Source organism: Mytilus trossulus, chromosome 4 (genome assembly GCF_036588685.1).
Source record: "Mytilus trossulus isolate FHL-02 chromosome 4, PNRI_Mtr1.1.1.hap1, whole genome shotgun sequence".
NCBI lineage: Eukaryota > Metazoa > Mollusca > Bivalvia > Mytilida > Mytilidae > Mytilus > Mytilus trossulus.
Window position 1 is genome coordinate 27,816,366 of NC_086376.1, and position 23,105 is coordinate 27,839,470.

General features: G+C 32.3%; 2 protein-coding genes across 3 annotated transcripts; one reads left to right on the forward strand and one right to left on the reverse strand.

The window, feature by feature from the left end:
- Positions 1-1,416: 1,416 nt before the first annotated feature.
- LOC134716536 (uncharacterized) lies at positions 1,417-3,105 on the reverse strand. Its single transcript, XM_063579546.1, has one exon. The coding sequence runs from the start codon at positions 3,103-3,105 to the stop codon at positions 1,417-1,419; it is 1,689 nt and encodes a 562-aa protein (XP_063435616.1).
- Positions 3,106-9,297: 6,192 nt separating this feature from the next.
- Positions 9,298-21,599, forward strand: LOC134715009 (mitochondrial ribonuclease P protein 1 homolog). 2 transcript variants are annotated; one of them, XM_063576832.1, is made up of 4 exons: positions 9,298-9,417; positions 16,430-16,755; positions 19,763-20,499; positions 21,221-21,596. In XM_063576832.1, exons 2-4 carry the CDS (start codon positions 16,441-16,443, stop codon positions 21,414-21,416), a joined length of 1,248 nt encoding a protein of 415 aa, XP_063432902.1. In that variant the 5' UTR covers positions 9,298-9,417; positions 16,430-16,440; the 3' UTR covers positions 21,417-21,596. The 2 variants fall into 2 exon arrangements, with proteins under 2 accessions (XP_063432902.1, XP_063432903.1); XM_063576833.1 differs by having other exon boundaries at positions 9,299-9,417; positions 16,433-16,755; positions 21,221-21,599.
- The last annotated feature ends 1,506 nt before the right edge of the window (positions 21,600-23,105 follow it).

Consider the following 23,105-nt stretch of genomic DNA (forward strand, 5'->3'; position numbering starts at 1 on the left):
TAAGGTTGCAACTCCTTCAATTTACTTAAGCGGGTTCTGTTAGTTCTGTTGGGCCTTTAATTTTTTAAAGGTATCAAACAATTTAGATATGTTTTACTACTTTCAATGATTCTGGTTCAAGAATTCCTGAATCTTCGTGTCTAGCCTAGATTATACCTGCTGAGGATTATACCAGAAATACCTGCTGAGTACACGGAAATCAAATCTTAACATAATTTCCTGTTTGGCATGTATCATTCGTGACATTATCTGGTTGTCAAAGCTAACGATGTCAAAGTTATAAAGAGTAATTCAAATGGATCAAATGCTTTTTATTGATGTATGTTCCGTGGTCTACTTAACTAATATACAGAACTCATAAGGTTAAAAACCTTTTCTACAGCTGTATAATTATATTAAACGGAGAATAATCAATGACAGAAAGCGTATAAATATGTTATTTATTTATTTCCTATCTCCTCTAATTATAAATCATTAAACGGTTGGTCGGATCATCAAATCCTGTCTATTCTTTCAATCCGTCTGTTGAGGCTAGTTATCTGTATTCACATGACCATCTATTAGTATAATTGTATGTAAACTTGAATAAAGCAAGTTTTAATTTTGAACAAACCAATAACTTGTTAACTGCTCATTGTTCTTAAACGTAAACCAACATACATGCAACTTTATAAAAACATAAAAAAGACAAACATATGTGAGTATCTGATCTGAGCCTTCATTGTGTAAAGATATATAAACATTGTGTAAAGATATATAAACATTGTGTAAAGATATATTGTGTAAAGATATATTGTGTAAAGATATATTGTGTAAAGATATATAAAGGTTATTTATTACATCCAATGAAGAAAATTGAATTTCAGATGAGATAATAAATTAATTCAAGTTTATACAAACAATGGGCAGTAAATGTAAAAAAAAAATCATTTTAGGGTTGAACAGTTAAAAAAAATGTTCTAGTCTTTAACCTAATGCCAGAATATTTATATGAATTAATTTTCTCTGATTAAAATGTGCAAGTGCTAGCTATCTGGCATTAAGAATTTGGTTGAACATTGTATTACTTATTAGTATGAACTGCACACTTTTTATTTTATTTTGGTTGATAAAAAAAAAAAAAAATGCCACCACAAGTTGAGCATGTTGAGGTAAACATATAAGGCTTCTTTCCTCAGGCATAGATTACTTTAGCTGGATTTGGCAAAACTTTTAGGAATTTTTGGTCCTAAATGCTCTTCAACTTCGTACTTTATTTGGCCTTTTAAACTTTTTTGAATTCGAGCGTCATTGCACGTCTGGCGTATTTACAAAATTTAGTCCTGGTATCTATGATAAGTTCATTTATATACTTGAGCAAACATATAATTTTCTCTAGATTCCCTATAGTATATACAATGATGTTTTATGAATGTTTTAACAAAGTGAAATTGTCACTTCATATAATTTGGCGTCCTTGGCTTTACTCCTTGTTGGTGTACAACATCCTATATAGAGCTGTCCTGTTGGGGTGAATACAAGTGAACATGGTAATACTATGTTTATGTCACTTGTTTTATAACATGTCATCAGTGTGCCAACATTGTTTAGAATATGGAGTGTATGAGTGTTGATATCAGCTACAATAACATTGTCTCTAGGTGTTGTCACTATGTCTCTTGGATTGAAAGGAATGTCTTTGTTGATCTCTGTATCTCCTGTATATATATTGATTATATCGCCTCCTTGCTTTAACACTACTACTCTATATCTGTCACCACGTACACTACCATCGACTACATGAATATAACCATTACTGGTACTGGTTATTCTCAAGATATAGGTAAATATAGGTTGTTTATGTTGATCGTGCTCATACACTCTCTCATGGTCTCCATTCTGATTCATCAGTATTACAACTCTTCTTCCTTGTTTAAGGAAGTCTCTATCATTACCTCCTACTAAAACTTTATTGTCACTAGTGATATGGACAGCTGTAGGGTGGAATGGTGACAGATTACATACAGTGTCTGTAAGTTTACCCGTACTACTGATTACTTCTTGGAGTCCTAATCCGTCAGGACACAGAAGTAGATTATTTGATTGCGTAACAGCCATACCATACACACTAATATTATAACTGGATATAACCTTTATGTTGTTTTCATCAAGTTTAACTTTTTGAACTAAACCACAACCACCAGAACTTATCCAGAAAGTCTGATCAGTAGATGAGCTAACAAATGTTACAGCCTCTAATTCAGTTTGATATTGCTTATTTATTTCCAGATGAACATGCGGTTTATAAGAAATATTTATATCAAATTCCAATACCCCAATGTTAGACTGAGTGATCTCCTCTGGAATGAAGTTTAGTAAAGAGCCATAACTTGATCTTGGTTGGGGTATTTGAATGTCAATAGAGTTTTCTAGATTGTTTACTTCTGTAAAGAACTTGGAGGCATCACTGATTTGAATGAATTCCTGGACTTCATTATTTTTGTTGTCAGCTTGTTTTAGTAAAACTGAGACAGCATTTAAGTCAGTTTTGATCATGTTAGAAACAGATTTGTGATTCTGATCCAATTTATCTTTGAGCTCTTTGAAATGCTTTTCTACAGCTGCTTTGGCAGATTGTTCATGTTTAAGAACATCTTCCTGTACCTGCTTGTATTTGTAATTTTCTGATGATAAAAGTTGGCTAAGCTGTTCTTTTCTAGATACAATTACTTTCCTTTTCCTTAGAATTTTACTTTGTCCTTTTTTCAACTTGTCAAATTTCACATCGTATCCTTCCTGAATTTCTGTTAGATCATGTTTTTTGTGTTTTTTTGCAACACAGGTTGGACAAAGAATACTTTCACATGTCTTACAATACCGACATACATATTGTCCAGCATGGTCCTGACAGGGAATGTTTGCAAAATCCTCTTTATAAAGTCCAATTTCTTTGATATCAATTATTCTGTGATCCTCTGCTGTTTTTCCTCTTAAACGTACCTTCTTACAATGATTACACAATAAAAGGCCACACTCTAAACACTTCCATTTAATGGGTCTATCAGTTTCACATAATCCACATTTATCAGGAATTTGTCCTTTTCTGACTGATTGTGAAAATGCCATTTCAGTACACTTCAACAGGTGTATTATTTTCCTTGTTTGCAATCAGGTTGTCATGGCCTCCTTGTCAACCTAATCCAAGGTAAACTGTTTTTAGAAACATTTTTCGATCTTTAAATACTCATTTCTCAGTTTATAAATACTGCTTATTTGTAGTATAAATAAACTTTAAATCGATATTTAAAGTTTATGAATAGGTGTACATGAATATCACCCTGTATAACATGTATAATAAACGCAAATTTTATTTGATTTAAAAACCTTTGTGATCAATATTGGTAATGATCTGACTTAGTGTGGTCAGGGGATATTAAACGTAGACTGACATGTACATATCTGCTTATTTTTATATAGTATGTAAAAATACTGTTCAGACATAAAAGAGGGACTAAAGATACCAAAGGGACAGTCAAACTCATAAATCTAAAACAAACTGACAACGCCATGGCTAAAAATGAAAAGGACAAACAGAAAAACAATAGTACACATGACACAACATAGAAACCATTGATCTGTTCAAATAAACCTGCATCAGGAGGAAAGTGGATCGTAACCCTTGGCTAGGGAAGATGATCGAGACGGTATTAGTAAAATAATTGTTAAAAATTTCTACATTTATAAACATCTGTCTTAAGATACAACAGTAAAGGGATTTTTGTACAGATCTCTTATGTCCACCAATCAAACAAGGATGCAGTCCGTTAACTTGCAATGAAAAACTTCAACTTTAGTAATTACCATTATAAATCTGAGACAAATTAAATAGATTGAATGACATAGATACGATTTGGAACTGAATAAACTCATGCGAGATAAACTTGAGAAAAAGAAGTAAATGGAACGACAAATGGTTGAAATGATGTTAAAATAATTAGAAAGTTGGATGGTCAAGTTCATTTGACAACGTCTATATATATAACAATGACACTGTCACAACTACCTCAATTATACAATAAAAAACACAGCGATTATGTCATCACTCAATGAAAAATTCATACATTAAACATTTAATATGCAGAAACGGAAATGGTAATATCATCAACCACAAATGAACTTGCATGATACAATTCAGAACATATACATACCAAAAAGAGATGTTTATGGTCAATTTGGGCCAACTTCAAACGCTGTGAAGCATCCGTTTGGCATATCACCTTCCCAGATTATAAGGCAATAAGCTAATATCTCTTCTTTTTAAATACAAACCAATGCCAGTTAAAGAAACAATCGGATCACAAACAAAACGAGGAAGACAAGAATGTATGTCACAGAAAATGTTCGAGGTTTTCATAAAAGAAATCAAGGGCGACATGCCATTTACAAAATAACTTCAAAAACACTCAAACTAGTAGATATACGGCCACAAACTATTTCAAACCTGAACTAGAAGAGATCTTAGACTCTGTTAACCAAATATAATATTTGGAACTGAAACTTGGCTAGATAAAGAAACATCCTCATCTGATTACTTATCAATATAAGACTACAATGTATACAGGAAAGATCGTCCACCAAATGAAAAAAATCAAAGTTTCATGGTGGTGTCCTAATTGCCATATCAAAAGACATCATATCTGATGAAATCTCAGAACTACAAACAAACTGTGAGAATGTATGGGCTGAAGTGCATACAGCCAACTCCAGAAAATTAATTCTTGGTTGCTACTACAGACCACCTTCAGGCACAGGTTCTTCACTTGAAGAACTTAATACATCTCTAAGCCGTACAAATGGGAACTCAAAAGCTACTATAATCTTAGGGGGATTTCAACCTTGGTCATATAGACTGGCAAATACCACCAGTAATTCCTGGAAAGCCAGATAACTTTCAACACAAAATTTTAATTGACATAATAAATGACCACTCCCTGGAGCAAATAGTAGACAAACCAACAAGAGGTGAAAGAATACTTCATCTTATCTTAACAAATGCACCAAACATAAAAAATAAACTGGAATTAATGCCACCTATTGGTAATGCAGATCATGACTTCGTATTCACTCAATGTACTCTTTCAAAAATCAATTAACACTCATAAAATACCTACATACTGGAAACATGCAAATGTCTGTCCTGCATTCAAAAAAGGCGACAAAAACAATGCCATAAATTACAGGCCAATTTCACTAACATTTATACTTTGCAAAATAATGGAGCATATCATAGCTAGTCAAGTAATGGAACATCTTGAAAAAAACAATATTTTATATGATTTACAACATGGTTTCCGATCAAAACGCTCCTGTGAGACACAATTACTATCTTTCCTTCAGGACCTTGCAAGAGATAACAATATTAACATACAAACTGATGTCGTTGTGTTGGACTTTGTCAAAGCTGTCCCTCACAAAAGGTTTCTTTACAAATTAAAACACTACGGCGTAGACAATAAATTTAATACCTTGGAATGAATTGGTGACTTTTTACACAATCGTACACAAACAGTCATGCTAGATGGAGAACAATCAGAACAAATTGGGGTAGCATATGGGGTACCACAGGGCACTGTCCTTGGTCCTATTTTATTCCTCATTTACATTAACGATTTCCCAGAATATTTACAACACAGCACCTTAAGATTATTTGACGATGACAGCATCATCTATAGAAACATCAAAAACACAGATGATGCTGCCAAACTACAACAGGACTTAAATTCAGCGGCACAATGGGAAAATGAGTGGTTAATGTCATTCCATCCAGACAAATGCTCTATACTAAGAATTACACACAAAAAAAAAAGAAAACCAGTCAACCATGACTACATCCTTCATGGTCACATCCTCCAAACTGAAACAGCTACAAAATAATTATGCATAACCATCCAATTTGATCTAAAATGGAATAAACACATTAATAATGTAACAGCAAATGCAAACAGACAACTGATTCACAACTTAATTTTCTAAAACGTAACCTTAAAGTTTCATCCCAAAAAATCAAAGAAAGGGCATACATGTCATTAGTCAGACCTAAGCTTGAGTACAGCTCTTGCGTCTGGGACCCTCACACCAAAAGTCAAATCAACCAAATTGAGATGGTCCAACGAAGAGCTGCTCGCTACACATGTAATAAATATCACAATACCAGCTCTGTCTCAAACATTCTTGATCACCTACAGTGGCCCACATTAGAACTGAGACGTATACAAACAAGACTAGTGGTATTATATAAGATCATACACCAACACATAGCAATTTACCCTAAAGATCTTCTTGTTAAATCAGACAGTAGAACAAGACATAAACATACCCACCACTTTAAACAAATTCAAACAAATAAAGAAGCATACAAGTTTTCATTTTATCCACATACAATAGTACAATGGAACCTACTTCCTACATCAGCAATCCTTTGTACAACAGTCGACGACTTCAAAGAGCAGATATCTATATCTGCTCTTTCACAAATATTCTAAAAACTGCATAATGTACTGCATGTACATAGTTATAACAAGAAATATACATAGGATATCAATCCACAAAAAAAAATCACTGTTATATTTTTACTTTATTTATTTTTTCTAAGCACTAATGCAATGTAACGTAATATTACTGCAAATTTATTTCTTTTAAATTGTAAATAAGCCACGCATGCAACGGCACGTAATAGTCAAAGTTGTGACTGAGTGCGGAAATATGAAGATAGATAGATAGAGTAGGACAAGGAATTTATTCCCTATTTATCAATATTGAAAAATCATTTATTAATATTAAAAAAAATCATTTATTAAAATATTAAAAAATCATTCATTAATATTACAAAATATTTTTTGATAATTCGCCGTTTCAGAATCTAATGCATTCTGGGTAATATTTTCAAAAATATACACCGAAACGTCTTGATTGGATGAAAACGTCCAAAACAATGGAAATTCGACCAATGTGGTGACGTTATTTTAGTTTTTGGGGTACGAACAATGAAATTACCCATATTCCTTTAGATTCTGAAACGGCCAATTAATAAATCGATTTTTTAATATTGAATAATACGCCGATTTTTTTATAATTAATCATTAAAATGAATATTTAATATTAAAAAAGATGCGTCTTTATATTTTAGTCTTGTGTTCGGCATGACAAGATGGCCTTTTTTAAAAGGCACTGGCTACGGTTACATGGAAATGTAACAATAATAAAAATATTATTGTTACATTGGAGACTAATTGCCGGAATGCATTGTTGGGTACGGAATCGATTAATTACGAATGTAACAATAATTATTGAAGCTACGGTTACATGGCGTTATTGTTACATTAATTATAATAGAGAGGGTCTGAATAATATATCAATGACCGCTGTGGATCAATTATGTAAACTGAGAATTGACTGTAAAAAGAAAATACACTTTCGGGACGTCGGGAACGGGTGTTTTTAAGATCGAAATTTCAGGATTTACCATTTCGGGATCCGGGATTTCTTTTTTTCGAATTTCGGGATGTCGAGAGAATTAATTTGTATAATAAATTCAGAACCTCGGGATTTCATGTTTTTAAGCCCGGGATATTGGGATCAGGGCCCCTCCGCAGTGGCGGATCCAGAAATTTTAATACGCAGGGGCCCGCTCCGGTCATGCTTTAGTGATTCCCTATATAAGCAACCGATTATTTTCCAGAAAGGGGGGGGGGGCGGGTCCCCTAAATCCGCCTCTGCCCCGACCCCCCCTTTAATGAATGTTCATAATATACAGATAAGCGCTAAAATTATTCATGCGTCATTAAAATTAATAGAGAACAAACAAACAAAAAAGGATTTTTTTGTGGAAAAGAAGGAGCCGGGCTAGAAAAACAATTATCCTGTCCAAAATTACCTGTGAAAAAAAAGAAGATGTGGTATGAATGCCAATGAGACAGCTCTCCACAAGAGACCAAAATGACACAGAAATTAACGTTTAATGGTCACCTTACGGCCTTCAACAATAATCAAAAGCCGATACTGCATAGTCTGATATAAAAGGCCCCGAAATGACAATGTAAAACAATTCAAATGAGAAAACTAAAAGCCTTATTTATGTACAAAAAATGAACGAAAACCAAATATCACTGAACCACTGAATTACAGGCTCCTGACTGGAATGTTCATAATACATGTACACTAAATGTATGTTCATAATGAAATTAATAGAAAACAAAAAATGGGAATTTTGGAAATAATAAAGGAGGAGGGTTAAAAAAAAAAACATTTTCCTGTCCCCAAGTACCTATGACTTTTGATACTTTTCCTGAAATTCTCAAGTCATTTTAAAAATCTTTTACAGAATTCTTCCTACAACACTTTACATCCTTTCAAATACGCTCTGAATGCCCGCGATTTCGCGGGTGTGTTCTAGTGATAATAAAAGTTAAAGACATTTATTTTATATACAATATATACAATAATAACATACAATTTCTTGAATTTTTTTTTACAATGACAGTTTCTACATATCCAGTAAGTGTTTTTTGGAGCATGTTTAAGTCCGACAATTTTTTTATGAAACAACTCCAAGCAATACTGATTAATATTCGTATCGTTTTGCATTGGAAACGAAATTACGTCCTCCATGGACGAGATTGAGGATGGATACATCATCGTAACAACAAACCATCATAAATATATGAATCGCCTTGGGCACTACTTATCTGAAGTAGTATATCTTTAAGAACATCCAAACCATTAATACGACCGTAAAACTATTTAAACACCATTTGTTGAATAATGATATTTATTATTTATCATTATAACAAGAATTATTTAGTACATATGAAAGAATTAAGCAACAAACCTATAGAAGATTTAAGTTAAATAAATTTAGCGTACATTGCTGTTTTTCATGTAACAATGACGCAATGTAACTGTAGCCTCAATAATTATTGTTACATTCGTAATTAATCAGTTCCTAACCCAACTTTGCATTCCGGCAATTAGTCTCCAATGTAACAATAATATTTTTATTATTGTTACATTTCCATGTAACCGTAGCCAGTGCCTTTTTAAAATGTCCAGTTTCATTTAAAAAAAATTGCTGAAAATGTTTTAAAGAAATAAAGTTATCCCTTTAAATGTTTTAAACAAATATAATTGTTTTAGTTTATGAATAGATTCATAGTTTATAAATACCATAAACGTTAATAAGTTTTTCCCGTGTGAAACATGTGCTCCAAGACGGAGGAATATATTAAGAAAAGACGACATTTACTAACACTGTATACTCACTTCACTTCCCGGTCTATTATTTCCCCACAGAAAAAAAATATACAGCTAGGCCATGTGGAGAAGAATTTAAATATTTGAAAATTAAAACCATTTGAAATATTCTGACAAATACATACTAGCGTAAGTATATAAAACTGTCAAATCTTTGAAATCATAAGAAAGTAAATTTAGTAAAAAGTCCTAAAAAGGCAATAAAAAAGAAAATAATCCCAGACAGTTGTTTCATGCGCCCGCTCTAACCTCTGTCAAAACAAGTGTATGTGATCCAAAGTCGCAGGAAGGTTTCACAGGAAAAAAATAAAGCATTTCAAGATGTCATAATTATTTTGTCTGCTTGTATATATATTTCAATAATTTGTAGCCTAACAGAACATTAGAAATAGCTCAATAGACCACTTTCGAGTTCATCCGTCACCGGCAAAAACTCGTTAATTATGCACGCCTTTATGACGTTATTTACCAGATAGAGGGGGTCGCCTCTATCCCTGCACTATTTACATTCATCAAGCGTCTTAGTGATCGTCATTGTGCAGGATAAACTAGAAATAATGGTTGCTCTGTAGGCACTTACTGGCAATTCCCTAATGACATCAGTGTTGATTATCATTTTTGAGATTTCAATTTGCCGAAAAATTCGTACAATATAGAACTTTAGTTTTCCAACCACTCCCTCAGCATTGGAATGCACAAATGACGTTCACCATTCACTAAAACCAGAATTTTTGACAGAAATGCATCGAACTCGAAAGTTGTCTATTTATTTGAATCCGGGTCCGTCCGCCCTGATTCTGGTTCGCCCTAGTTTCTGTTCACCCTAATACCTGTTTGCCCTGAGTCCGTACGCCCTGATTTTATTTTTTAGTTAAGTGTTGCGTTGTGTGTATATAATTGAATTTGTTGAAGTCGGTCTACAATTTAGTCGAATATTTACGATGTATTATGTTAACTTGTCTAAAGCTAGCTGCTATACTAGGTTATAAGTTTCAGTGCATTTCAGGACTACAAGACATTGTGACTTCAAGGTATTTGAGGACTAAGTTTGTATCTGTATGTAATTACATTACTAGGAAATATAAGTTTCTGTGAATTTATTATTACATTGTATTTTTAAATGTTAAACAACTGAAGACTAACTTATAATGTAATTGAATATGTTGAAGTTTACATTCACTGAATATTTATTTATGATGTACTGTATTCTGTGGTACTGCTATTAGGAAATAAGTTTCTCGGAATTTCAGCACTACATTGTATTTTTAAATGTTAAAAACAACTGAAGACTAAATTATAATGTAACTGAATATGTTGAAGTTTACATTCACTGAATATTTATTTATGATGTATTCTGTGGTACTGCTATTAGGAAATAACTTTCTCAGAATTTCAGCACTACATTGTATTTTTAAATGTAAAACAACTGAAGACTAAGTTGCTGTCTTGCTGCTAGGAGGATAAGTTTCTGTGAATTTAAAGACTACAGTATTTGACATAAAACAACTAAAGACTAACATGACTAAGTTATTTATATATTTAACTTTATTAATACATTTTAACAGAGACATATAATACATGTATTATACAGTACATTCCGTGACATGGTGTCTCTGATTTTAACAATTTAAAAATATTCAGTAACAGTTATAACAAGATCAATTCTGAAATGTACTTCGCACACATTTATTTCCTAAACGAATATTTAAAAAAAGCACTAAATAAAATAGAATTACTATTAGTGAAACAAATACCAACAACACAGTCACACTGCAGTGCTGTACATTCAATTATTGATCACTTGTCATCAGTGTTTTTACCTATCCTTTTTAGCTCACCTGGCCCATCACTTGGCGTCCGTCGTCTGTCGTCGTAAACTATTTCAAGAATCTTCTCCTCTGAAACTACTGGGCCAAATACTTCCAAACTTTAACTGAATGTTCCTTAGGGTATCTAGTTTATAAATTGTATCCGAAGTTTTGATCTATCAACAAACATGGTCGCCATTGCTAAAAATAGAACATAGGGGTCAAATGCAGTTTTTGGCTTATAACTCAAAAACCAAAGCATTTAGAGCAAATCTGACATGTGTAATATTGTTTATCAGGTCAAGATCTATCTGCCCTGAAATTTTCAGATGAATCAGACAACCCGTTGTTGGGTTGCTGCCCCTGAATTGGTAATTTTAAGGAAATTTTACTGTTTTTGGTTATTATCTTGAATATTATTATAGATAGAGATAAACTGTAAACAGCAATAATGTTCAGCAAAGTCAGATTTACAAATAAGTCGACATGACCAATATGGTCAGTTGACCCCTTTAGGAGTTATTGCCCTTTATAGTCAATTTTTAACCATTTTTCGTAAATCTTAGTAATCTTTTACAAAAATCTTCTCCTCTGAAACTACTGGGCCAAATACTTCCAAACTTTAACTGAATGTTCATTAGGATATCTTGTTTATAAATTGTATCCGAAGTTTTGATCTGTCAACAAACATGGTCGCCATTGCTAAAAATAGAACATAGGGGTCAAATGCAGTTTTTAGCTTATAACTCAAAAACCAAAGCATTTAGAGCAAATCTGACCTTGGATAATATTGTTTAACAGGTCAAGATCTATCTGCCCTGAAATTTTCAGATGAATCAGACATTCTGTTGTTGGGTTGCTGCCCCTGAATTGATAATTTTAAGGAAATTTTGCTGTATTTGGTTATTATCTTGAATATTATTATAGATAAAGATAAACTGTAAACAGCAATAATGTTCAGCAAAGTAAGATCTACAAATAAGTCAATTTGACCAAAATTGTCAATTGACCCCTTAAGGAGTTATTGCCCTTTAAAGACTTTTTTTCACAATTTGTTCATCATGTTGACTTACTTTAAAAAATCTTCTCCTTTGAAACTGCTGTATCAATTTCAGCCAAACTTAGGCTAAATGAGTTTCAGAGTATCTAGTATAAATTTTATATTTTATTTCCTTGTATGTAGCTCCTATGGCTAAAATAGAACATAGGAGAAAATGATTTTTTTTTTGCTTTTGAAGAAAATAGGACGATCCAAAGAACATTTAAATAAATTGAAAAGCAAAAATAATCATTGATGAGAGATTTAACCAAAAGAATTAAGGTGAGCGATTCAGGCTCTTGAGAGCCTCTTGTTTATTTTAATATATCAAACTGAATTTTACCCATCCAAGCTGACTATTTTATTTGAGAAAAATGGTATTCTCATTATTAATCCATCCAAAACAATTTATATAACAATCAGGGATATCAAAGGTTTCAAATGACACCTAATCAGCTATCAAAATTCAATCAACAGTAATTAAAAGTAATTATAAAATAAAGTGTAACAATGCAGCCAAGAATTTTATTTGATTAATGAAAAATTGGCATATATTCTGTATTTAACTTTAAATAAATACATAAATTTTAATATATATATATTTCGTTCATTGATGTAACATATACATATCATAAATGAATGTAGGGCGAACGAACCCAGGGCGAACAAACTCAGTGCGAAAGAACCTAGGGCAAACATGTAATCAGGGCGAACGATCCCGATACCAATTAATTTAATGTCAAAGAAATTTCCAGGGGCAGATCCAGCTTCTTTTAAAAAGCAGTGTTTGCGCGTACCCGCATGCGGGTCTGAATAATCAATTTGCCATTCGTACGCTTACCCACATCCGGTTTTATAATAAAGTGTCATTGGATCAGGAATATAACTATACATGTAAATAACGTGAAATATAAATAGAAATTATTGATAATATGGGAATTTTGTGAAGAACCAGCGAAGAGTATGAAAAATCGTATTTTCAAATTGTATTTATTAGACAATAATACATAATAAACATTGCAAATTAAATGCATACTGATGTCAAATGAAATTCTACAGTCCATGTATAAAAGGAAAAACATCATTAAAATAAATATTATTATAAAACCTAAATACAAATTAAAAGAATAAAATTTTTACTAAATTAAAAAAAACCCACCATAATATGATATTTAAAAATAATCTTTCAGTAAAATGTATAACAGAGGCTGAAATTTAAGTTTCAAGTCTAAAGTTGAAAGGATATTCCATAAATTTGGAAAGTACTGAAAATAGACATTATCCTTTAAATCATGAACAGTTTACAATAGAAAACAAGATGTATTTGATATAAAAAAAATGACTAATAAATCAAAAGAGGCAAGTTCGATTTAAAACTTCAATTTAAAACAAATACCTTAATATTAGGGTTTTTTTCCTGTCAAATTTGTTTTGAATTTTTTGCCTCCGTAAATACAGGAAAAATTTATTATGTTAAATCTTAATTCCAATTTAATTTTTGTGTTTCCATTTCTACTTTTCTTTGCAGCTGCAATTGACTGAGTTTTTTTATACAATTTATAAAATTAATCGACTCATAGTTTGGAACAATTTGTTCCAATTTATGATAACTTTGAGTGAATGGCTTCTTCAAGTGTATACATCACTCTCTTCCGTTTTTTATATATATATTATATATTTTTTACTTCAGAAAAACTGTTCACCTATATATAAATATTTATAAAACTTATGAGTAGATTTCATCAATTAATTCAATAAATGCGACAAAAAATTCCCTATATATATTTCAAGTTTCATTCCCCATCCCATGCCATTTTATTGTAAAACTGGATGTGGGGATGCACCTACCAACAGCAATTTGACTATTCATACCCGCATGCAGGTACGCACAGACACTGCCTTTTTCAAAGGAGGGGGTTCCAAACCGATATAAAAAAGGGGGTTCCAACTTTATGACCCCATTGAAATGCATTGATGATCAGTTTCCAACGCCTAGACTCCCCTGGATCCGCCACTGGATTCCTTGTAAAATCCTATTCACTCTATTGAGTAACAATCAGGACTATACTTCGTCAACATTATCTCCCTATTACACTGCCTAATTTTTATAATTGCAAAAATGGAAGCCATATAATACTTTTGGCATAGGACTGACAAAATTTTGTGTTTTTCAACAGAATTAATATTGAGGACCTGCAGATTTTCTTCAAGGACCACCAGGGAAAAAAAGAATTTGTGAACTCTGTTCACTTTCTGTTATGATTTCTGCAACCCCACAGTATCCATGTCTATTGTGTATTTAAGTGTTGTTTTTGGTCTTTTATTGTAATAAAGGCAGCACTTGAAGTGGTATAACATGTCAACACATTAAAAGATGTGTTTCCTTGCCCTTTCCAAAGTGTTGTTGTCTTTTTAGCTCACCTGGCCTAAAAGGCCAAGTGAGCTTTTCCCATCACTTGGCATCCGGCGTCCGTCGTCGTCCTGCGTCCGGCGTCGTCCTGCGTCCGTCGTCGTCCTGCGTTCGTCGTCGTTAACTTTTACAAAAATCTTCTCCTCTGAAACTACCGGGCAAAATTATTCCAAACTTTGGCACAATCATCATTGATGTATCTTGTTTAAAGTTTGTGTTTTATTACCCGGCAACCATCCAAGATGGCCACCATGGCTAAAAATAGAACATAGGGGTAAAATGCAGTTTTTGGCTTATAACTCAAGAACCAAAGCATTTAGAGCAAATCTGACAAAGGGTAAAATTGTTTATCTGGTCAAGATTTATCTACCCTGAAATTTTAAGATGAATGGGACAACTCGTTGTTAGGGTGCTGCGCCTAAATTGGTAATTTTAAGGAAATTTTGCTGTTTTGGGTTATTATCTTGAATATTATTATAGATAGAGATAAACTGTAAACAGCAATAATGTACAGCAATTTAAGACTCAAAAATAAGTCGAAATGACCAAAATGGTCAATTGACCCCCTAAGAAGTTATTGTCCTTTATAATCAATTTTTAACAATTTTCATAAAATTTGTAAATTTTTACTAACATTTTCCACTGAAACTACACGGACAAGTTCATTATAGATAGAGATAATTGTAAGCTGCAAGAATGTTCAGTAAAGTAAGATGTACAAACACATCACAATCACATAAATACAATTTTGTCATGAACTGTCTGCTTCCTTTGTTTAATTCACATATACCAAGGTGAGCGACACAGGCTCTTTAGAGCCTCTAGTTATGGTTTTGACTAAAGTGCATGTAGATCTTATCGTAGTTAAAATGCAGACCAAAGATTTAAGAAATTAGCTGAGTAGATAGATAAAATGAAGACAGATAGCTGAAAAGTATTGGTGACATACATATAGATATACTAAAATGTGGTATGAGTGCGGCTGTGCAAATGAGACAACTCTCCATCCAAGTCACAGTTTATAAATAGTAAACCATTATATACATTTCAAAGTACGGTCTTCAACACAGAGCCTTGGCTCACACCAAACAGAAAGCTATAAAGGGCCCAACAGTTTTATGTTTATAAGAAACCAGAAACACTAATAAAGCAACATCTGGACCCCAGATTCCTGACTTAGGACAGGTGCAAACAAATGCAAAGGGTTTAAGGTTTAAATAGTAACCAACTTTACCCTTACCTGAAACAATAGTGTGAAATCACAACATAGTAAGACAAAATATCAATTGAATGGGTTAGACCTAATCATGTTAATCAAAAGACATATTAATAAAAGCTAGTGAACATACACTGAATGAATGAATTTGATCTATGACACAATGTGAATACAAAATCAATAAAAAAAAGTATAGATGAGATGTTAAAATATCAGAAAGACAACAATAACGTTGAACAAAATACTGTCAAAAAGAATAACGTAAATAGATAAATAAAAATAATTTTGTTGTAAGGTTAGCCAGATTTCACTTTTCACCACAAGTCCTACGACATTGGCTTGTAAATTTGCTTTTGGGTTTGTAAATTTTTTCTGTAAAAGCCATCAAAATCCTACTCAAATTTTTCAAAAATTCAGCTTCTGGCTTGTGGATCTAAAATTTAAGGGTGAAGGCAGAAAGTGTCACTATACATGTACAAACATCAATGATCATGGAGTACGGAAGTATTCTTACAAAATAAATAATTTTGTTGTTCATATTAGGAGAACAGAAGTGAAAATTTATATTTGTTCAGGAAGGACAGAATATTTATACATGTTATACTAGTAATTAAAACATCATTTTAAAGAAAATGCTATCATGTTAGTTGTTTTATTTTTTATTTTAGAAGAAGTTGAGATGAATTGCATAAGAAGACGTCTGTTTCAGATGGCAAGATTGTCAAGAGGGAGATTGCAGAATTTTAGAAAGCAGACATTGCTCCACAGTGAAGGAGGGAATACAATGATGTCAACTTCTTACTTCTATGACAGTGAACATGCTCCCTTAATTGAGAAAGATTATACACTAGACTCAGCAGATAAGCCTCTTTTAGAAGGACTATTTACTCCAGAGACAGCAGCTGAATATTTAAGTAACCTAGGCGAAGAAGAGCAGAAAAAACTGCAAGCTTATAAACTGGAATATGAAGTTACAAGTAGTATTTCAACACAGGTAATAGTTTGTCCTTGTATATATAATATAGTTAAAAGTTACATTTATTTTATTCTTTGTAAATGTTTCTAAAAGATGCAATTAATACTCCTTGATAAGTTTTTGCTTTCTTTGAATGTATTTTAAGTTTTGAAAGTGAATGTCATCCTTTTATGTTTTCCCGTATATCAAATCTTGAGTTTTACCACTGTTTGCTTTGAGAAAAAAGGTAGGAGGTAAGAAAGCATGTAAAATATGGATTGTGAAATGTGCAAAAATTTCAAAACTGCAGTTTACCGTTATATTGGTTTACTTAACATGCTTAATACTTAGCATGCTAAGGGTTAAGTTTACACATATATGTCACTATTATCCCTTTTTATAGATTTAAAATGGTTTTATTGATTGTACCTAGGCTTTGGTTTATAACAGGTTTCCCTTTTCCATTGGCTTCAAATTACAGTTTGGATAGGGTTTGGGCTATACAGGTTTTCATCATAACCAAGGCTAGGTTTTAGTTGGTACAGGTCTTAATGTTATTCAGCCCAATTTTAGGGTTTGCGCAATACGGGTTTCCATGTGACCCAGTTTTTGTTAAATACAGGTTTTCATGTTATCCAGGGTTAGGGCAATACTGGTTTCATTGTTAATGCCCAGTTTTTGGTAATTACAGGTTTTCATGTTATCCAGGGTTAGGGCAATACTGGTTTCATTGTTAATGCCCAGTTTTTGGTAATTACAGGTTTTCATGTTATCCAGGGTTAGGGCAATACTGGTTTCATTGTTAATGCCCAGTTTTTGGTAAATACAGGTTTAAATTACCAGGGTATGTGCAAAACTAGTTTCCATGTTACCAAGATTTCATTAGATACAGATTTTCATGTTATCTAGGGTTTAGGCAATACTGGTTTCCATGTTACCAAGTGTTCAGTAAATACAGGTTTTCATGTTTTTCAGGGTTTGTGCAATACTGATTTCCATTTTACCCAGTTTTCAGTAAATTCAGGCTATCATTAATGATTTTATACAGGGGTTGGGTATTACTAGTTTCCATGTTACCCAGTGTTTGGTTAGTATGTAGGTATTTATGTTACCCAGTGTTCGGTCAATATAGGTTTCATGTTATCCAGGATCTCAGTTAATTCAGGTTTCAATGTTACATGTACCAAATGTTCAGTTAGAATTGGTTTTCATGCTGCTGGATGTTTGGTTGATACAGTTTTTCATGTTATCTAAGGTTTGTTTTATACAGGTTTTGGCTTTCATGTTGATCAGTGTTTGGTTAATAAAGGTTTACAAATAACCCAGGATTTGGTTAATACAAGTTTACATATGACCTTTAGTTCATTTATACTGGTTTCCATGATCAATCAGTTAGCATTCCATAATCTGGATACATGTAGCATTGAAAGAAGCTCAGATTATACCCATAAGAGGGTCAAGTGCTATGATTTTCATCAAAAACCCTGTTTTCCTAAGATCCATAGTCCCTTAAGAAACAAGTATTTATATCATGTATATGGACATTGGTTAGTTAGAATATATCTGTTTAATAATAGATATCTACATTACATGTATGTTTTATTATTAAATCGTTATTTTGATTGGTTAACAACAATCTATCGTCATTCTGAAATCAGTCTTCATTTCCAAATGAAATGTAACATTCGTTATGAAATGTATGACACAAGCTTCTACAATAAAGTGCTAAGAAGTAAATAAATAAAAAAAACACATAGAAATTGTGTTCCTAATCCTATAGATAAGTGTTGTCAAATTGTTCATTTTTGCCTGACAGGTTACTCCAATAATCGTTCGGCCGATTAACCAGTTAACCGGTAGTTAAAGTTGGTGTTTAAAAACCTTATCAATAGTATCCTACACATAGATATAAGATGTGGTATAAGTGTCAATTTGACAATGCAACCTTTCATTCAAGTCATAAATTTACGCTTTTAGAATTGAAGTTTGTCCTTTGGCATTATAAGGCTTGCCTGTGAGGATTCCTGGGGAAGTTTGACTTTTTAATAATAAAATACACCCTATCAACATGTATGACATGTATAGCATTTGTACCAACTTCAAATTGAAAAATAAAAAAAAAACTTCTTGATCTCGTAGAATTGAATATTTCTGAAACCAGTTATTCTTTCCTTTTCTCTTGTTGTCTCTGAAAATAATGTGGAGTGTTTCAATTTAAAATGATTAATTATAAAAAAGAAGATGTGGTATGATTGCAAATGAGACAATTCTCCACAAGAGACCAAAATGACACAGAACCATAGATCACTGTATGACCTGTTTCTTTACTTTCAATGTTGTTTGCTTCTTTAAGCATGTTACTCGTACTATCACATATACATATTGATTTCAATCACATTGGTTTGCATTTCACAATTTCGTTTAAAGTAAGACTAAGCCTTGCACTAAGGAGGTTGCTCATTTAGATGTAGGTTTACACAATATTAGATCAAAAACAAAATAATGAAGTAATTAGTAAAATCTAATCGATGACTGATTTAAAGTTACTGTTAAAAATACATGTATTCTTCTCCTTCTTTTATTCTATACTAATTATGTTTCTTAAAGATCCTGCCCCGAGCTCTAATTGATTTTATGTTAACTTTTTATGATTAACAATAGCAATCATTATACTGGACAATTGATCTGTCAAATTATTTACCACGATGACAATTTAAATTAAACATAACTATTACAAATTTATATCAAATCTATCAAAATTGAAAAAAAGTCTGGTTAACCGGTTAGCTTTTTGTGAATTCAGTCGTTTGACCGGTATCCTGGTTAACAGTTGACAATACTACTCTATATATATAGAAATATAATTTAAGTATTGAATACTTCTTTAAGTATTTTTATAGGGTTGTAAAAGCTTTGACTGTGTCTACATTTTAAGAATGAAGAGCTTCCGTGCTTCAGACAATTCAGATAATGATTTTATACCCCCATTGAATTGACAAAAAAGTGTTTAATTCATAAGTAATATTTATCTTGTATCTTATTGTAGGCACCAATAGAAATGAGGGATGAATGGTGGGCCCAGTTGTTAATGACAGGACATTCTTCATCAAGACGCAAAAACTTGTTGCGGTTCTTTCAAAAAAAGGAAAATGCAATGTTAGTAAGAGCGAAGAAGAAAGTGGAAAATGAGAAAAAGATGGAGATACATGAAGCAGGAAAAAAAGAAATGATGGGAGATCTATTGTATAATCCAATTAAGAGAAATACCATTCATTTAAAGATCTTAAGGCAAACTATGGTTCATCAAACTGATTCTAAACTAGCACAATCTATGATATTTGGTAGACCATTCGTTGTTGATATGAGCTATGAACCATTCATGGGAATTAAAGAGAAGAACAGTTGTGTGGATCAATTACTTAACGGTTATGGTGCCAATAGATCAAGAAATGAACCAAATGATCTCATATTTACCAACTGGATTCATGATAGCTTTATCTTTAAAAAGCTCAACTTTATTCAAAAAGAGCGGTCAGCTTATCCTACCTTAATGATGAAATGTACTGAGCAGAGTTATGTGGACTTATTCCCTAAGGAAAGACTGGTATACTTGTCACCACATTCACCTTTTGAATTAACACACGATGACCCAGACAACATCTACATAATGGGAGGATACGTTGACTTGGGTGGTGGCAAGCAAGGACAAAAACCAGTCTCCTATGCTAAAGCTAAGCAAGAAAAAATAAGAAGTTGCAGACTCCCTTTAGATAAATATTGTGTGTAAGTTTAAGTAACTCATTGAACTAGAATTTTATATTTGTTCTTCATATTCAATTTTCTTTTTAAGTTTTGGTGGTCATTTAAGAAACTCATACAAAAGTTATGTTACTTATAACTTAAGTAAGAATTTAATACAAGTTTCTCCTTCTTTGAATTTCTCTTAATTGCATTTCTCTAATAGACTGATGAATTAATGTGAATATAATCCAGGTAATCATGTAAGAGAGTCACACTCACTTTTTGATAAAAATCTGCTGAACAAAACACAACAAAAATCAAATATGATTAGTATTTTCCATGTAAGTTAATATCATAGTAAAATTGAGAATGGAGCACTGCTAGCTCCAATATGGATCTTCTAGTTCACAGTTAGAAAATTCTGTACCCCAGAGGCAGCCTCAGCTGGCCTCTTATAAACAAAAATATATACTAGCAGTAGTTCATAGAAAATGGAAGTCACACTAAACTCCAAATCATATAAATGAACTAAATTAAAAAAAAAATCACAGGACTGAAATTGGTCGGAGGTTCCTGATGCAAAAATGTAGTGGAGTTTAACATATGTGCTGTGATATTTTAACACTCCATTTAAACCTCTAGCCAATAAAGAATTTATGTCTTTTTTTGCTTATTTATAGATGGGGGACAGGAGTAAAGACTCAACCCTCCCTCTAAACCTCTAGCCAATGTAGAATTTATGTATTTTTCTGCTTATTTGTAGATGGGGGACAGGAGTAAAGTCCTTGACCTTGAACCAAGTGATGAATATTATGTATGAATTTATTGATACAAAAGACTGGAGCAAAGCATTTGAGCATGTGCCACGCAGGAAGTTACAGAGAGATGCAGATTTACGGGAACATTTATACAAAAGGCAGATGAAAATGAATCGTGTCAACAGACGCCAATTCTTATGAACCAAAATGGTAGATTATAATAAGATAACATGAACGTTGATAGATGATGAGATACTGATCAAACTTTGCATGTTTTGTATGATAAGTGGTTTCTTATAACCATCAAATGAACTCCTTTTAAATATAATTTAAATACTTGTTTAATTGGCATGCTTGTTTACTGTTTTCAAATGTGAGTGTTTTTAAAAAAAAATTTCTAATAAAATCATTTAAGCAGACATGTAAAGCATTTGTTATTAAATAATATTTCTAGTCATTTTGTCGTTAATTATACCCCCGCTTTAAAAAAGGGGGGGTATACTGTTTTACCTCTGTTTGTCCTTCTGTCAGTCCGTCAGTCAGTCCGTCCGTCACATGAATATTTTTCATCGCATTTTTCTCAGGAACTACAATACAAGGATTTCTGAAATTTAGTTTCAGGGTTTATCTAAGTCAGCTATACCGTGTGATGCGTTTTCAGATTGATCACTTGACAACTTCCTGTTTACCGAACACTTGTATAATTTTACACATGATAGCCAAGATGAAAATTTTTGTCACATTTTTCTCAGGAACTACAATACAAGGTCAAGAATTTCTGAAATTTGGTTTCAGTATTTATATAACTTATAAGTCAGCTATACCGTGTGATGCGTTTTCAGATTCATCACTCGACAACTTCCTGTTTACCGAACACTTGCATATTTTTACACTATTGATATTATCCACTTGCGGCGGGGTATCATCAGTAAGCAGTAGCTTGCAGTTTCACTTGTTTTAATTATTTTAAGAACAGAAATAGGATAAACAATAGTAAATGTACATCAGACAATTATAATGTGAAAGATACCAGGCAAACTTTTTTGTATGGCAGACACACATTTTGTCTACAAAAGACTCATCATTGACACTGAATCAAAACATTTAAAGGACAAAGTACTATGTTGAAGTGCATAAGGGAACAAAAAGTCCAAAAGATTTTGCAGAATTCAATTAAGGTTATCTAATCCTGGCCAAGGTAGAGTTATTTCCCTTAGTAATTTCAATTTGATTTTTTTTTTTATTTCAGTTAAAAAAAATCATGTTTTCTTCTTTCCTTGAACATCTTCTGACTACTAGAGTATTTAATTGTCTGGGATTTTGGAAAGATTTGAAGAGGAAATGATGATGAACATCATATATAACTTAAGTAGCAATATTGATTTTCTGTTGGGATAAAATTTTGACTGTTTTTTTTTCATGGAAACATCAGGTTATATTATTGGAGAAGTACACTGGGTGTGTGGCTGCCAACAATTTCCATGCAATAGCTAATGAACTGTACATTTTATTCTTTCAACAAATACTAATTGGTTGTTACTGATGACAAATTGGTAGTCAAGCTCTATATTGACAATGTTCACTTTAATCTTCAAAGTTATGATAATTGACAGAATGGAAAATGACATATTATGTCATTTCATGCAATGAATTTTAACATTTCAACCAATGACTTTCAAATTTTAATGTTGTAAATATTGACAAAAATGGAGTTCCAAGTTACATGCAGGAGTGTTGGTCATTGATAGAATAAAATCTGGCACTCTTTTCCATAAAATTAATTTGTAAAGGTTCCGCTGAACCCAGTATCTCGCCTACTTTTACTGTTAATCACAGGCTCAACAGAAATGAGGAAAACAAATAATGAAAATATTCCTTTCAATACTATCT

Excerpts from the sequence above, each read along its gene's own strand:
- LOC134716536 (XM_063579546.1), bottom strand. The coding sequence starts at position 3,105 with ATGGCATTTTCACAATCAGTCAGAAAAGGACAAATTCCTGATAAATGT.
- LOC134715009 (XM_063576832.1), top strand. The coding sequence starts at position 16,441 with ATGAATTGCATAAGAAGACGTCTGTTTCAGATGGCAAGATTGTCAAGA. Across the intron at positions 16,756-19,762 it reads CAAGTAGTATTTCAACACAG|GCACCAATAGAAATGAGGGA; the intron begins GTAATAGTTTGT and ends ATCTTATTGTAG. Across the intron at positions 20,500-21,220 it reads CCTTTAGATAAATATTGTGT|ATGGGGGACAGGAGTAAAGT; the intron begins GTAAGTTTAAGT and ends GCTTATTTGTAG.